General features: G+C 45.7%; 1 protein-coding gene across 12 annotated transcripts in view; it reads left to right on the top strand.

Annotated features, from left to right (window-relative positions):
- Positions 1-14783, top strand: part of rapgef6 (Rap guanine nucleotide exchange factor (GEF) 6) — a 129961-nt gene that overhangs the window by 28915 nt on the left and 86263 nt on the right. For all 12 annotated transcript variants that reach the window (XM_090192742.1, XM_090192739.1, XM_090192744.1 and 9 more), the window contains one exon: positions 11897-11966. In XM_090192742.1, coding sequence (XP_090048868.1) covers positions 11897-11966 — 70 coding nt within the window. The remainder of the gene's footprint in view (positions 1-11896; positions 11967-14783) is intronic.

The following is a 14783-nucleotide window of genomic DNA, read 5'->3' as shown; positions in this document are numbered from 1 at the left end:
CACAGCCCATCTGTAAATAGCCCATCCAACCAACTACCTACCTCATCCCCATATTTGTTTTTTCTACTTGCACATTCTCGTCTGCACATCTATCAATGGGGTTGTTAATTGCTAAATTGTAATTACTTTGCCACTATGGCCTATTTATTGCCTTATCTCCTTACTTAATTTGCACACACTATATACAGATTTTCTATTTTGTTATTGACTGCATGTTAGTTTATTCCATGTGTATCTCTGGGTTGTTGTTTGGGTCGCACTGCTTTGCTTTATCTTGGCCAGGTCGCAGTTGTAAATGAGAACTTGTTCTCAACTATCCTACCTGTTTAAATAAAGTGAAATAAAAATAAATATATAAATAGTATGCCGTGGTTAACAAAAAGCCTCTGTCCTTTCTGTCAATGTCAATATTCAACCCTGTGGCTCGAGTTTGATAGAATTACACTCAATTTCACCTCAATACTTTCTTGAATTTCATCGACCCCTCCCCCCTTACATTGATGCTATTTTGTGATTGTTGCTGCTGGGCATAGTAACAATAGTACGTTTTACGTAGTTGTAACGTAGTAGTTATGCATTTCTAGTAACTAAAATGGGGTTAGACTAGTTGATGAGTATTTCAAAATGTTGTGAGTACTAGGCCTATCTAGTACTAGGTTCAGTGCATTGTTATTTTCATGTCGGTCAATTTATTGCTAGCTGATATGGTCTTGGCTGTAGTGTTAATGACTGTGGCATTTTGTCCATGAGAGCAGAACAGTCTGAGCTACGAGCAAGATGCTCGGCTCCAGCTAGACAGTGGTTTGTGGTCGCGCTCTCTCTCTCTTCATTGTTAGTCATCGTTACCGTGGAGACACGGGTGCTAAACAACTTCTGTTTTCTTTTAGTTTCTAACCAAGCTGTTCCCGAACTGAGTTTACTTATTGACCAGGCTTGGTTACCAGGAGGGTAACATGACTACCTCAAGTGTCTATATTTGGCTTAAAGACGTGTGTGTGTGTGTGTGTGTGTGTGTGTGTGTGTGTGTGTGTGTGTGTGTGTGTGTGGCTGTAGTTTCTCACCGAGGGCCTTAGGCTTTGCAGCTGTCTGGAGGTTTGGGTTGAACCTCTTCTCTTACTGGACATCTGGAGAGAAAAACCCCTCAACACCTGCTGAAAGACCTATCTGTTAGTAAACCCCCCCCCCAAAAAAAATGTTTACTGCACAGAGTTAGGACTCTAAAGGACACAGTAAGTTGCTTTTGGCTTTTTAGATTTGTCATAATCCAGTTACTTTACCACAGAACTACTTTTGATAACAGCGCTTCGAGTGAAAAATAGGATCTCTGTGTTCCAGTCACTCTTGCCTCGCCCGAGGGGCCAGAGCTGCTGATGCCTTTGCTGTGGTGGGGCGCTGTAGTGTCAGATAAGGGGAGAGAAGGAGATAATGGAGGGCCGGAGTGAGGCGTAGGCAGTAGGCATATATTAGCTCCTGGGGGATGAGATGGAGGGAGCTAGGCAGGCATGCAGAAAGGCTTGGCAGGCAGCATTTCCCATCAGCTGACAGGCTGCACAAGGCCGGGCCCAGCCTCACTGGAGTGTGGAGAGAGTTGTCAAAGCAAGGCTGACCTCCGGCTCTCACAGCTGATTAAGCCAAGCAGACCTCCAACCCTATCTGAGCAGAGAGACAGTGAGCGAGTGTGTTGATGGTGTCCTAAATTAAATGATCACGTATACAGACCACAAATTCCAATTGGCTGTACTTACACTCTTTAACAACATCCTCGATTTGACCCCAATAACTACCGTGGGATATGCCTCAACAGCAACCTTGGGGAAAAACCTCTGCATTATCATTAACAGCAAACTAGTTCATTTCCTCAGTGAAAACAATGTACCGAGCAAATGTACAATTGGCTTTTTACCAAATTACCGTACGTGAGACCACGTATTCACCCTGCACACCCTAATTGACAAACCGAACAAGGACAAAGTCTTCTCATGCTTTGTTGACTTCAAAAAAGGTTTAGACTCAATTTGGCATGAGGGTCTGCTCTACAAATTGATGGAAAGTGGTGTTGGGGGAAAAACATACGACATCCCAAATCCACGCAGAGACGGAGAGGCGGGAGGGAGGGGGCGCGGAGAGGCGGGAGGGAGGGGGCGCGGAGAGGCGGGAGGGAGGGGGGCGCGCAGAGAGGGAAAGCGGTGCGGAGAGGCGGGAGGGGGAGCGGGGCGGAGAGGGAGAGCGGCGGGAGGGGGAGCGGCACGAGGGAGAGCGGCGAGGTGGGAGGGAGAGCGTGAGGGTCTGCTATACAAATTGATGAAAAATGGTGTCCATGTACACAAACAACAAGTGTGCGGTTAAAATAGGCTTAAAACACAAATTTCTTCCCACAGGGCCTTGGGGTGAGACAGGGATGCAGGTTAAGCCCCACCCTCTTCAACGTGTATGTCAACGAATTGACGCGGACACTAGAACAATCTGCAACACCCGGCCTCACCCGACTAGAATCTGAAGTTAAATGTTTACTGATGATATGGTGCTTCTGTCATGAACCAAGGAGGGCCTACAGCAGCACCTAGGTATTCTGCCAGACCTGGGCCCTGACAGTAAATCTCAGTAAAACCAGAATAATGGTGTTCCAAAAAAGGTCCAGTCGCCTGGGCCACAAATACAAATTCCATCTAGACACCGTTGCCCTAGAGCACACAAAAAAACTATACATACCTTGGCCTAAACATCAGTGCCACAGGTAACTTCCACAAAGCTGTGAACGATCTGAGAGACGAGGTAAGAAGGGCATTCTATGCCATCAAAAGGAACATAAAATTCAACATACCAATTAGGATCTGGCAAAAAAATACTTGAATTTGTTTTAGAACCCATTGCCCTTTATGGTTGTGAGGTCTGGGATCCGCGCACCAACCAAGAATTCACAAAATGGGACAAACACCAAATTGAGACTCTGCATGCAGAATTCTGCAAACATATCCTCCGTGTCCAACGTAGAACACCAAATAATGCACGCAGAGCAGAATTAGGCCGATACCCACTAATTATCAAAATCCAGAAAAGAGCCATTAAATTCTACAACCACCGAAAAGGAAGCGATTCCCAAACCTTCCATAACAAAGCCATCACATACAGAGAGATGAACCTGGAGAAGAGTCCCTTAAGCAAGCTGGTCCTGGGGCTCTGTTCACAAACACACCCCACAGAGCCCCAGGACAGCAACACAATTAGACTCAACCAAATCATGAGAAAACAAAAAGATAATTACTTGATACATTGTAAAGAATTAACAAAAAAACAGCGCAAACTAGAATGCTATTTGGCCCTAAACGGAGAGTACACAGTGGCAGAATACCTGACGACTGTGATTGACCCAAACATAAGGAATGTTTTGACTATGTACAGACTCAGTGAGCATAGCCTTGCTATTGAGAAAGGCCGCCGTAGGCAGACCTGGCTCTCAAGAGAAGACCGGCTATATACAAACTGCCCACAAAGTGAGGTGTGAACTGAGCTGCACTTCCTAACCTCTTGCTCGGGATATGACCATATTAGAGACACATATTTCCCTCACATTACACAGACCCACAAAGAATTTGAAAAGGAACCCAATTTTGATGAACTCCCATATCTACTGGGTGAAATACCACAGTGTGCCATCACAGCAGCAAGATGTGTGACCTGTTGCCACAAGAAAAGGGCAACCAGTGAAGAACAAACACCATTGTAAATACAACCCATATTTATGCTTATTTATTTTCCCTTGTGTGGCCCTATTTGGCCCTAAACAGAGAGTACAGAGAGTACAGAGAGTACAGAGAGAGTACAGAGAGAGGCAGAGAGAGGCAGAGAGAGAACGACATAGAGAACTAGTGAGAGAGAGAGAGGCGCGCGCATAGAGAACTAGTGAGAGAGAGAGAGGCGCGCGCATAGAGAACTAGTGAGAGAGAGGCGCGCGCATAGAGAACTAGTGAGGGAGAGAGAGGCGCGCGCATAGAGAACTAGTGAGGGAGAGAGGTGCGCGCATAGAGAACTAGTGAGGGAGAGAGAGGCGCGCGCATAGAGAACTAGTGAGAGAGAGGCGCGCATAGAGAACTAGTGAGAGAGAGGCGCATATAGAGAGAGCGAGAGAGAGGCGCATATAGAGAGAGCAAGGCATGCAGGTAGATGGCGATAGCGAGAGAGGCGCATAGAGAGAGAGAGAGAGAGGCACGCAGGGAGGGAGAGAGAGAGAGAAGAGGCTCAGTGAGCACAGTCTGGCTATAGAGACTGGTCGTCAAACCTGGCTGCCCAGAGAGGACAGGCTGTGCTCACTCTGCTCCAGGGGAGAGGTAGAGACAGAGCTGCATTTCTTATTACCCTCTGACAAATACTTAGGTCTAAGATAATATTTCTTTCCCAAAATTACAATTGAATACAAAGAATTTGAAACTATAAGATATGAAGAAAAAATCAAATATTTGTGTGAAAAGCCAAAATGACAGCTAGTGAAAAGTGCAGTGTAATGTCGCTAATATTTCCCATCTTGTTTTGTTTTGTCTTTCATATCATGTCATGTGTACTACCACTGCTTTAATATATTGTTGTTCTAATTAATGTTGTTGTTAATGGTAATCTCATGTCCACTTCTACTATTATTATTGCTGTTGGTCCCACCATTTTATTTATATATATATATATATATATATATATATATATATATATATATATATATATACACACACACACACACACACACACACACACACACACACACACACACACACACACACACACACACACAGTGGGGCAAAAAAGTATTTAGTCAGCCACCAATTGTGCAAGTTCTCCCACTTAAAAAAGATGAGAGAGGCCTGTAATTTTCATCATAGGTACACTTCAACTATGACAGACAAAATGAGAAAACAAATCCAGAAAATCACATTGTAGGATTTTTAATGAATTTATTTGCAAATTATGGTGGAAAATAAGTATTTGGTCAATAACAAAAGTTTATCTCAATACTTATATACCCTTTGTTGGCAATGACAGAAACATTTCTGTAAGTCTTCACAAGGTTTTCACACACTGTTGCTGGTATTTTGGCCCATTCCTCCATGCAGATCTCCTCTATAGTGATGTTTCGGGGCTGTTACTGGGCAACACGGACTTTCAACTCCCTCCAAAGATTTTCTATGGGGTTGAGATCTAGAGACTGGCTAGGCCACTCCAGGACCTTGAAATGCTTCTTACGAAGCCACTTCTTCCTTGCCCGGGCGGTGTGTTTGGGATCATTGTCATGCTGAAAGACCCAGCCACGTTTCATCTTCAATGCCCTTGCTGATGGAAGGAGGTTTTCACTCAAAATCTCACAATACATGGCCCCATTCATTCTTTCCTTTACACGGATCAGTCGTCCTGGTCCCTTTGCAGAAAAACAGCCCCAAAGCATGATGTTTCCACACCCATGCTTCACAGTAGGTATGGTGTTCTTTGGATGCAACTCAGCATTCTTTGTCCTTCAAACACGACGAGTTGAGATTTTACCAAAAAGTTATATTTTGGTTTCATCTGACCATATGACGTTCTCCCAATCTTCTTCTGGATTATTCAAATGCTCTCTAGCAAACTGCAGACGGGCCTGGACATGTACTGGCTTAAGCAGGGGGACACGTCTGGCACTTCAGGATTTGAGTCCCTGGCGGCATAGTGTGTTACTGATGGTAGGCTTTGTTACTTTGGTCCCAGCTCTCTGCAGGTCATTCACTAGGTCCCCCCGTATAGTTTTGGGATTTTTGCTCACCGTTCTTGTGATCATTTTGACCCCACATGGTAAGATCTTGCGTGGAGCCCCAGATCCAGATCTTGTATGTCTTCCATTTCCTAATAATTGCTCCCACAGTTTATTTCTTCAAACCAAGCTGCTTACCTATTGCAGATTCAGTCTTCCCAGCCTGGTGCAGGTCTACAATTTTGTTTCTGGTGTCCTTTGACAGCTCTTTGGTCTTGGCCATAGTGGAGTTTGGAGTGTGACTGTTTGAGGTTGTGGACAGGTGTCTTTTATACTGATACATTTCAAACAGGTGCCATTAATACAAGTAACGAGTGGAGGACAGTGGAACCTGTGAGAGCCAGAAATCTTGCTTGTTTGTAAGTGACCAAATATTTATTTTACACCATAATTTGCAAATAAATTCATAAAAAATCCTACAATGTGATTTTCTCATTTTGTCTGTCATAGTTGAAGTGTACCTATGATGAAAATTACAGGCCTCATCTTTTTAAGTGGGAGAACTTGCACAATTGGTGGCTGACTAAATACTTTTTTGCCCCACTGTGTGTGTGTGTGTGTGTGTGTGTGTGTGTGTGTGTATATATACATACGTGTATGTATGTATGTATGTATGTATACACTTTGACAACGTAAGTCATTTTTAACTTGCCATGTCAATTGATAAAAAAAAGAAGAGAGGCACAGAGAGAGCGAGAGAGGCTCTTCGCTACCCCCAACTTTACCAAAAAGTCTGTAAACCTGGTCAAACGGCTTTACATTAATCTTCCAATAGGATGCTTGCCGAGGCCCCGGTGAAATAGACAGCCGAGCCATGGTTATGTGGTGATCCGAAAACCCCACCGGGAGAATGGTAGCGCCCAACAGCCTATTGCTCTGATTCCTGGACATGTAAAAACGATCATGTCGGGCTTGCCCTCACCCTAGCCCCAAAAACCTTCACCCATGTTTACTGTCTTGTGTTGGGATGTTTAGTTCTCCAAACATCCACTAGGTCGAACTGATTAATGATCGTCCCTTAACACTCCCACTGACACTGAATGAGTCTCTTCCCCATTTCAGACCGCTTTTACAAAAAGGACTACCACCCCTGCACTAAAATTTGTCCCATGGCTCAACACACTTTCCCCTTTTCACCAGAGCCCCCAATCGACTCCATTCACCACGTCACTATGCGTCTCCTGCAGAAACAACACTTGTACTTTTTGGGGTTTTTACATATTCACCCGACACACTCCTCTTTCCTGCATCTCTGGCGCCATATATGTTGAGCGATCCTACCCGATGAGTCTCCATAAGAAGTGGGAGGAAAGCCAGCAAAGAAAGAGACCAATAGCAAAGCTCCAAAAGCCCCAGTGTCAGAAAGAAACTATACATCTAAACAGTGTCTGAAGGTAGACCTTTACACACTGTGGTGACCCACTTCCTCAACCTAAACCGTTTCCTGGGTGAGAGGACACCATGCCCCTAATTTTTCATAGCATGTTGTACTGTTTTTACCAACTTTCTCGGATCAGAAAAAAACAACCTCAAGGTTAACTTTTTTTCTCATTCAGGAACCTTGTCAGTTCCCTCCAACATGTTATTTGACCCCTCTGCTTGACTGGCTGTCAGCTCTGGACCCATTGAAGAGGAGTCCGGAAAAAAGGCCTCTTCCTCAGACTCACTTTCCTCCTCATCTCCATCTCCCATCCTGACCACCTGCCCTTCTTCTCTGGTCAGCTAACCCACCATCCCTGGCATGACTAGACCCAGCGTCAGCTAACCCACCATCCCTGGCATGACTAGACCCAGCGTCAGCTAACCCACCATACCTGGCATGACTAGACCCAGCGTCGGCTAACCCACCATCCCTAGCATGACTAGACCCAGCGTCAGCTAACCCACCATCCCTGGCATGACTAGACCCAGCTTCAGCTAACCCACCATCCCTGACATGACTAGACCCAGCCTCAGCTAACCCACCGTCTCTGGCATGACTAGACCCAGCTTCAGCTAACCCACCATCCCTGACATGACTAGACCCAGCCTCAGCTAACCCACCGTCTCTGGCATGACTAGGCCAAGCCTCATCTACACCACCATCCCAGGCATGATTGGGCCCAGCCTCTGCTGTCTGCGTCTCATTGCCCCCTGCATGTTGACCTCAATTTCCCCCACTGGCGCGTGTACCCTCACCTTGTTTACGGTCTTTATGTGGGCACGCAAGCTCTTATGCCCCAAATCCACTCAAAACACTGCAGACTATCTGTGCTGGCAAACCCTGCATAGAGCCCCTCCCCATGCCTCACTTTAAAATGCACATTAACTTACCAAAACGACTTCGCTCTTTCCTGATTTGATCTACTGTAATAAACGGAGGCAAATTTGCAACTACCACTCTTGTTGAACGGGTAGAAAGAGGCGAAATTGGCACCAACTCACCCCTTACAAATATTCCACTAGCAATTAGCCCACCAACCAAATTTCCTCTTTTCATGAACACAACCACAGCTTTGTTCATTTTAGAAGCGGAATGTATAAATTCAGATCCTACCTGTTCACCGACTGCGAACAGAATCTCCTCCACTTTAACGCCATTCTCAGGAACACCTTAATCCATGCCGTATCGACAACGTCTCCTCCTCGCTAGGCTGAGAAGACATCGTCCAAGAAACTAACTCTGTCCTCTTCCATCTTAACTTTGAAAAAACCTGTGGATACCGCAGGTATCGTGCATTAACCTTCCACCGTAGAAAAAAAAGTGTGTGTGTATGCAGAGAGGCGCGCAGAGAGGGAGACTGTACATTTTTTGTTTATTTCACTTTTGCTTATTATCTATTTCACTTGCTTTGGCAATGTAAACATATGTTATACTGTTTAAGAAAAGAGCCTTAAGTCTTGCCCCCTGGCACGATATGATGCCCAGGATTCTGGGACATATTGCAACAGTGGAAGTTTCAGTCTCACACACACTGAGCATGTTGTTGACATCAGGCTACCAGACCCATGGCTTAGTTAGAAACCTATCATTTCACCTGGCAAATTAGTTTACACACAAGCTTTGATATTTCCCAATGTTTACGTAATGGTTCCTTTGTTGCGGGGTGGATTCCATTCTCAGAAATGAGAAAGTTTGAACATTCTTGTGTAATGAAACTTTTTTGTTTTCATCGGCGGACACCAAATGAAGAAACACTTTCTTTCATTGGAGATCTGTCTCAAATCAAACTGCCGGGGAACATGTGCCGTTCTCGTTGTGTGAATCCACCCATGATTAGAGCATCTCTCTCTTTGGGCTGGGTAAGTAGGGCTTCGTCCCAATGGCAACCTATTCCCTGTCGTGCCCTGGTCAAAAGTAATGCACTATTTCGAAAACAAGATGCCGTTTGGTACGCGGACAAATCCAATCCAAATCAACCTTTTTATTGGTCACGAAATTCAAAAATAAAGACATTCAGAAAGAGCAGTGTCAGAGACTGGAATATAAAGATATGTTATTTACAGTACTCTCCATAATTATTGGCACAGTGAAAATGTTTTGGTTGTTTTGGCTCTGCACTCCAGCACTTTGGATTTGAAATGATACAATGATAATGAGGTTAAAGTGCAGACTGTCAGCTTTCATTTGAGGGTATTTTCATCCCATATCGGTTGAACCCTTTAGAAATTACAGCACTTTTTGTACATAGTTCTCCCATTTTAGGGGACTGAAAGTATTGGGACAAATTCACTTATGTGTATTAAAGTAGTCAAAAGTGTACTATTTGGTCCCAGGCTTGTGGCTCTACACACTTGTTGGATTCATTTGTTTGTTTTGGTTTGCGTTTCAGATGATTTTGTGCCCAATAGAAAACGAATGGTAAATAATGTATTGTCATTTTGGAGTCACTTTTATTGTAAATACGAATAGAATATGTTTCCAAACACTTCTACGTCAATCCGAATGATTACGGGTAGTCCTGAATGAATGGTGAATACTGATGAGTGAGAAAGCTAGAGGCAGAAATATCACAGCGCCCAGACATGCTAACCTTCGGGGATGGGTTAAATGAGGAAGACACATTTCAGTTGATTGCATTCGGTTGTACAACTGACCAGGTAATCCCCCTTTCCCCTCACCATTACAATAGCATGGGAGGTTAGCGTTTTAGGAGCCGTATGATATTTGTGCTTCTGAGTTTCTCACTAATCACAGGTCACAGTTCATTCAGGACTATTCGTAATCATGTCCGCATCCATATTAATGTAGAAGTGGTTTTAAACATCCTATTCTTATTTACAATAAAAAAAAATGCTCTTGTGGCTTTACAATTTTTAGTTTTTTTGTTGTTGTTTGCGCTCGTTAGCATACTTAGCCACAGCCTCCATAGAAATGTTCTACATCATTTTGTTAGCATTCTGGCAATAGACGCCCAATGGGGTTTTTTTTGTTAGTTTTTTGTTGTGTTTTATTTTGGTGCCCCCTTGTGTACTCAGCGGGCAATACCCTAAATCCCGGGATGAGAGAAGGATGGTATGACGATATGAAAATCTGGATAGCGCCCAACCACTTGGGGTCAGCCCGTCAGGAAGTTCAGAACCAGGGCCCTGAGCTTAGTGATGAGCTTGGAGGGCACTATGGGGTTGAAGGCTGAGCGGTAGTCAAATGAACGGCATTCTTACATAGGTTCTTCTCTTGTCCAGGTGGCAGTGTGCAGTGCGATGGCGATTGTTTCGTCTGTGGACCTGTTGGGGCGATATGCAAATTGTAGTGGGTCAAGAGTGCCTGGTAAGGTGGAGGTGATAGGATCCTTAACTAGCCTCTCAAAACGCTTCACGATGAAAGAAGTGTGGTACTGGGCGATCAGTCATTTAGTTTAGCTACCTTTTTGCTTTCTTGGGTACAGGAGCAATGGTGGACATATTGAAGCAAGTGAGGACAACAGACTGGGATAGGGAGAACACGCTTAAATGACTTGTCACATCGGCCACTGAGAGGAAGAGCACACAGTCCATGACAAGGAGAGTAGGAAGGTACGATACGGGACTGTTCTTGCTCAGCACGCGTCTCGTAATTAAAATCAGTGAGTCTCACAGAGCAGTAGCTTCACAGTGCTGAAGTCCTCGCTTTCGCTCTTAATTGGAGCGCCGTTATTTTCGGCGCCATCTGCTTCTTTCTGATTGTGTTCTATCTCCTCTCCTCGCACACTTCCCCGTTGGGTTGAATTAGTTAGTGACTGGTTTGGTATCTCATGAGGAAATCATGGTACAGAGAACCGGCTCCATTCCTGTGAATGGGGAAGTCACTGGGCTGACTCTGATACTATTATACCGGGTGATTTGATCTGAAAGGAGAAGTGTGGAGGCCATCCGAGCCAGCCTGTTGCGTTTTTGGTGGTGCGCAACCAGTGAAACGGTTGAGTCCTGTCGTTTGTCCCAAATGGCAACCCTGTTCCCTATATATATAGGCTCTGGTCAAAAGTAGTGCACGATGGGCCTTGGTCAAAAGTGGTGTACTATATTGGGAATTTGGGACGCTGCCCGGTGCTGTGTGGAGAACAATAAGCTCATTTGTGATCCTAGTCGAACATGAGCTTGTTGTCCAGAGGGGAGCAGTTGACTCACTATGAACCTGTCCTCAGGCAGGTAGCCTGGTTGTTAGAGCGTTGGGCCAGTAATCGAAAGGTTGCCGGTTCCAATCCCCGAGCTGAGGTGGAACTCTGTCGTCCTGCGTCCTGAACAAGGCATCTAAGCCCACTGTTCCCCGGTAGGCCGTCATTGTAAATATGAATTTGTTCTTAATTGACTTGTCTAGTTAAAGGTGGGATTAGATTTTCTTCAACTTTAGCCTGGCACTAAATGACAAATTCCAGTTCAACTCTATGCCTTAGCGGAGAATGAGTGTTGATTTCTCTGGATCACTCTTAGAAATAGGCCTGTTGTTGCTTGAATTGGAGGTTTGCATTCGCGGACACAGACGTCAGTATTGACTGAATCTGCAATACATTGAAACCGCCACTGAAAATCAGCATCTCTAATTTGTTATGTCAAAGTGTATTCAGTGTTGTACAGGACGTGGGTGGGTGCCACCCTGGCCATGTGAAGACGTCTCTCTGCCTCTTGGTTTAACACTCTGTTGTCCTCTGTGCTGTGTGTTCTCTCTCCCCACAGCTTTGGCAAGCAGCTGGGGGGCAGGCGAGGCTGTGAATGCATCACTTTAGAGCCGACAGAAATGATCGTGGTGAGTTGAGCCGCCGCTTCGTCCCGCTTGCTCCCTCGCTCTCTCTCTCTTTCTCTCTCTCTCTCCCTTTCTCCATATCTACCGACTCAGTACAGAAAGACAGGAACAAAAACAGTGACTTGTGGCGGTAGGGAGCCGCTTTACCCACGTGCGGTCTAGAAATTGTTGGGGGGGGGGTGTTCTCGGATCCGGACTCATTGAGGAAAAGAAATGAACATCCATGGGCGCATGGCGTAGCGGTTGGCCGGGCGAGGAGTCTGGGTCGCCAGGCAAAGGAAATGCACACAGCTCCTAGAGAATTAGATTGTTGTCCTGAATCTCTCCTCTCCAGGAGTTTACCAGCTTCGTCTGACCGAGGCCTTGATAGCCTCGATCTTAGGAAGACAATAATACAACTCGATGCGATGCCCACAAAGTCACCCAATCAGTGCGCAGGCCTACGTTGACGTGTGTCTGTCTGTCTGCAAGGCAACTACAGCTCATCATAGTTCCAGCACACCGGTCAAGAGGCCGGGGCAGGTACAGCAATCTACTTGAGCCATCTCCCTGAGCAGCCTGCCCAGCGAGCCCAGCGCACCGCTGCATCTGAAGCAGAGGCAAGGAGGGAGGGAGGAAGCAGGAAATGAGCTCCTCTATTAGATTTGGCCTGCTGGTCTCGGTCCTCTGTCCGTCTGCTGGTTATCATCCACTAGAGGAGGGGCATGGGGGGATGGGGGAAATGAAAGTCTTCACCGTGTGCAGATGGACTGGCTGATTACCTGTGCCCGGGAGGACGTGGGGGGGGGGCATTACGTAAGCTGCTTGTTTGTTTGTTGTTCCTATACGCCATTTCCTCACCCTATCGTCCGTAGGACTGTTAATAACCACAGCCAGTGTTGTGGGTGTTGTTGGATCAGTCCACACGGGCAGCAGAGAGAGAGAGAATGAAATGAGACAGGGAATGTTGGGAAGGTCCCTTCATTGATGGCGTCGTAGCAAAGTCATTGGTGAATAATCACTTGAGTTCTAAACTGACAAAGGTGTCAATCGTGTACCTTTACATGACTGACTATTTTAATGGACATGCGTTTTGCATCATTCCCACACCCAATTGTGGCCTCAGTGCATTCCTGAACAGCCTAGCCGTGCCTAATGCTTAGCCACTGCATGTGTGTTCAAATGAAGCCATGTTGCATGACTGAAAAGGACATTCGTTCCCATTAATATTCCAGGACAGGTAATGGAGGGATCCTGAGCCAATACAGACAGTCACGCAGACACACACACAAACACATACTCACTCACTCACTCACTCACTCACTCACTCACTCACTCACTCTGGTTCGCTCTCCTCACTCACGCTGCTGCACCACTCAGTCAAATCACTCACATTCCAACCAATTAGCTGATTGAGTCCTGGGGAATTATCACAGACTAACTGCTCACGTCATTTGCGCAGCCAGGCCAGTGGTTGGACTCGTTGGAGATGTCTGGCATTTTACTCTGCCTGCCTGCCTGCCTGCCTGCCTTGCTTGCTTCCTTGTAGTTCACGCACCGAGATCGGCCCATCCAGGAGATAACTTGTTAATGGTCCAAGCAGGAAATATCTCTCCACATTGACAGACTCTTGGTGAACAACACTGTTCAGAGTTGAGACGTTCTGTTTACTACTATGTGTGTTATTACAGGTATTAGTCCTTAGAGTGTTTTAATGTTAGGTTGAGATGCTCAGTCAGTTAGGCTTTCAGTCTGGTTGGTTTTTCATTACAGCAGAATGTGCTGTTCCATAAACCAACCCCTCCTAGAGTTGTTATTCAGTACATTTCAACCATGACAGAAAATCTTTCCGCCTCGTATCTGTGACAAGCGGGGTCCGTTTCTCTGTTAATCTCTAGTGACAGGCTAAATGGCCAGGCTTTTCCAGCACGGCCTTGACGTGTGGGCTTTCCTCTCCCTTGCTGTCGCACACGCGTGTTACTGGCTAACGCACGCACGCACAAGCACACATGACTGGTCTCTGCAGGAAAAAGCCTTGTCTGTCCGTTGCCGAAAAAAGCATGGCTAAAACTCTGACTTCGTGCTGGACTGGCTGTCAAAGTGTGCACCTGTCTCACTAAGGGAGAGGGAGGTAGAGTGAGAGCTAGGTCACAGGGTTATACACCCCCCCCCCCCCCCCCCCCCCGCTACAGCGCTAGATAGAACTTTGGAATGCTGCAAATCTACAACGACCAAAAATAAGCATTCTGTCACTGCCAACGTACTAAATTCGGGAGGCCCAATCGATTGTGAGATACGACGTATACATTTTATGTGATCAATTTGGGTCACGGGGTTGACAGTTTGACCTTTTCTGCGAACTCTGCCAAGCAAGCAGGACACAACAGCCGTGGGCCTCCTGCGCGCGCGACAACATGCACATGGGAACTCCACATAAACGCAACGCTGTCGCCGTCAACTTTTCAAAATACAACGGACTTTACCACATCACCCAACACAGCGTGCCTTCTAATGTAGGCCTATTGTCAGAGTCCATTTATCTCCTTTAATGCCTGTCTCTGTAGCCTAAACAAAGCCGAAAAATGCTTGAGTCCCGTGTGCGGCACAACACGCAAAGCTTTACTCCTTCGAAAAATGTACAGTGCATTCAGAAAGTATTCAGACCCCTGGACTTTTTCCACATTTTGTTACATTACAGCCTCATTCTAAAATGGATTAACTTGTTTTTTTCCCTCTAGTCAATCTACACACAATACCCCATAATGACAAATCTAAAGCTCTGTCAGGTTGGATGGGGGAGCGTTGCTGCATAAAACTAAAGATAAATGGTGTATTACAGTT

The sequence above is a fragment of the Oncorhynchus mykiss genome, chromosome 12, assembly GCF_057628025.1.
Source record: "Oncorhynchus mykiss isolate SJ-2025 chromosome 12, ASM5762802v1, whole genome shotgun sequence".
Classification (NCBI taxonomy): Eukaryota; Metazoa; Chordata; class Actinopteri; order Salmoniformes; family Salmonidae; genus Oncorhynchus; species Oncorhynchus mykiss.
Note: the sequence above shows the minus strand (reverse complement) of the source record. Positions and strands in the feature narration are given on the sequence as shown.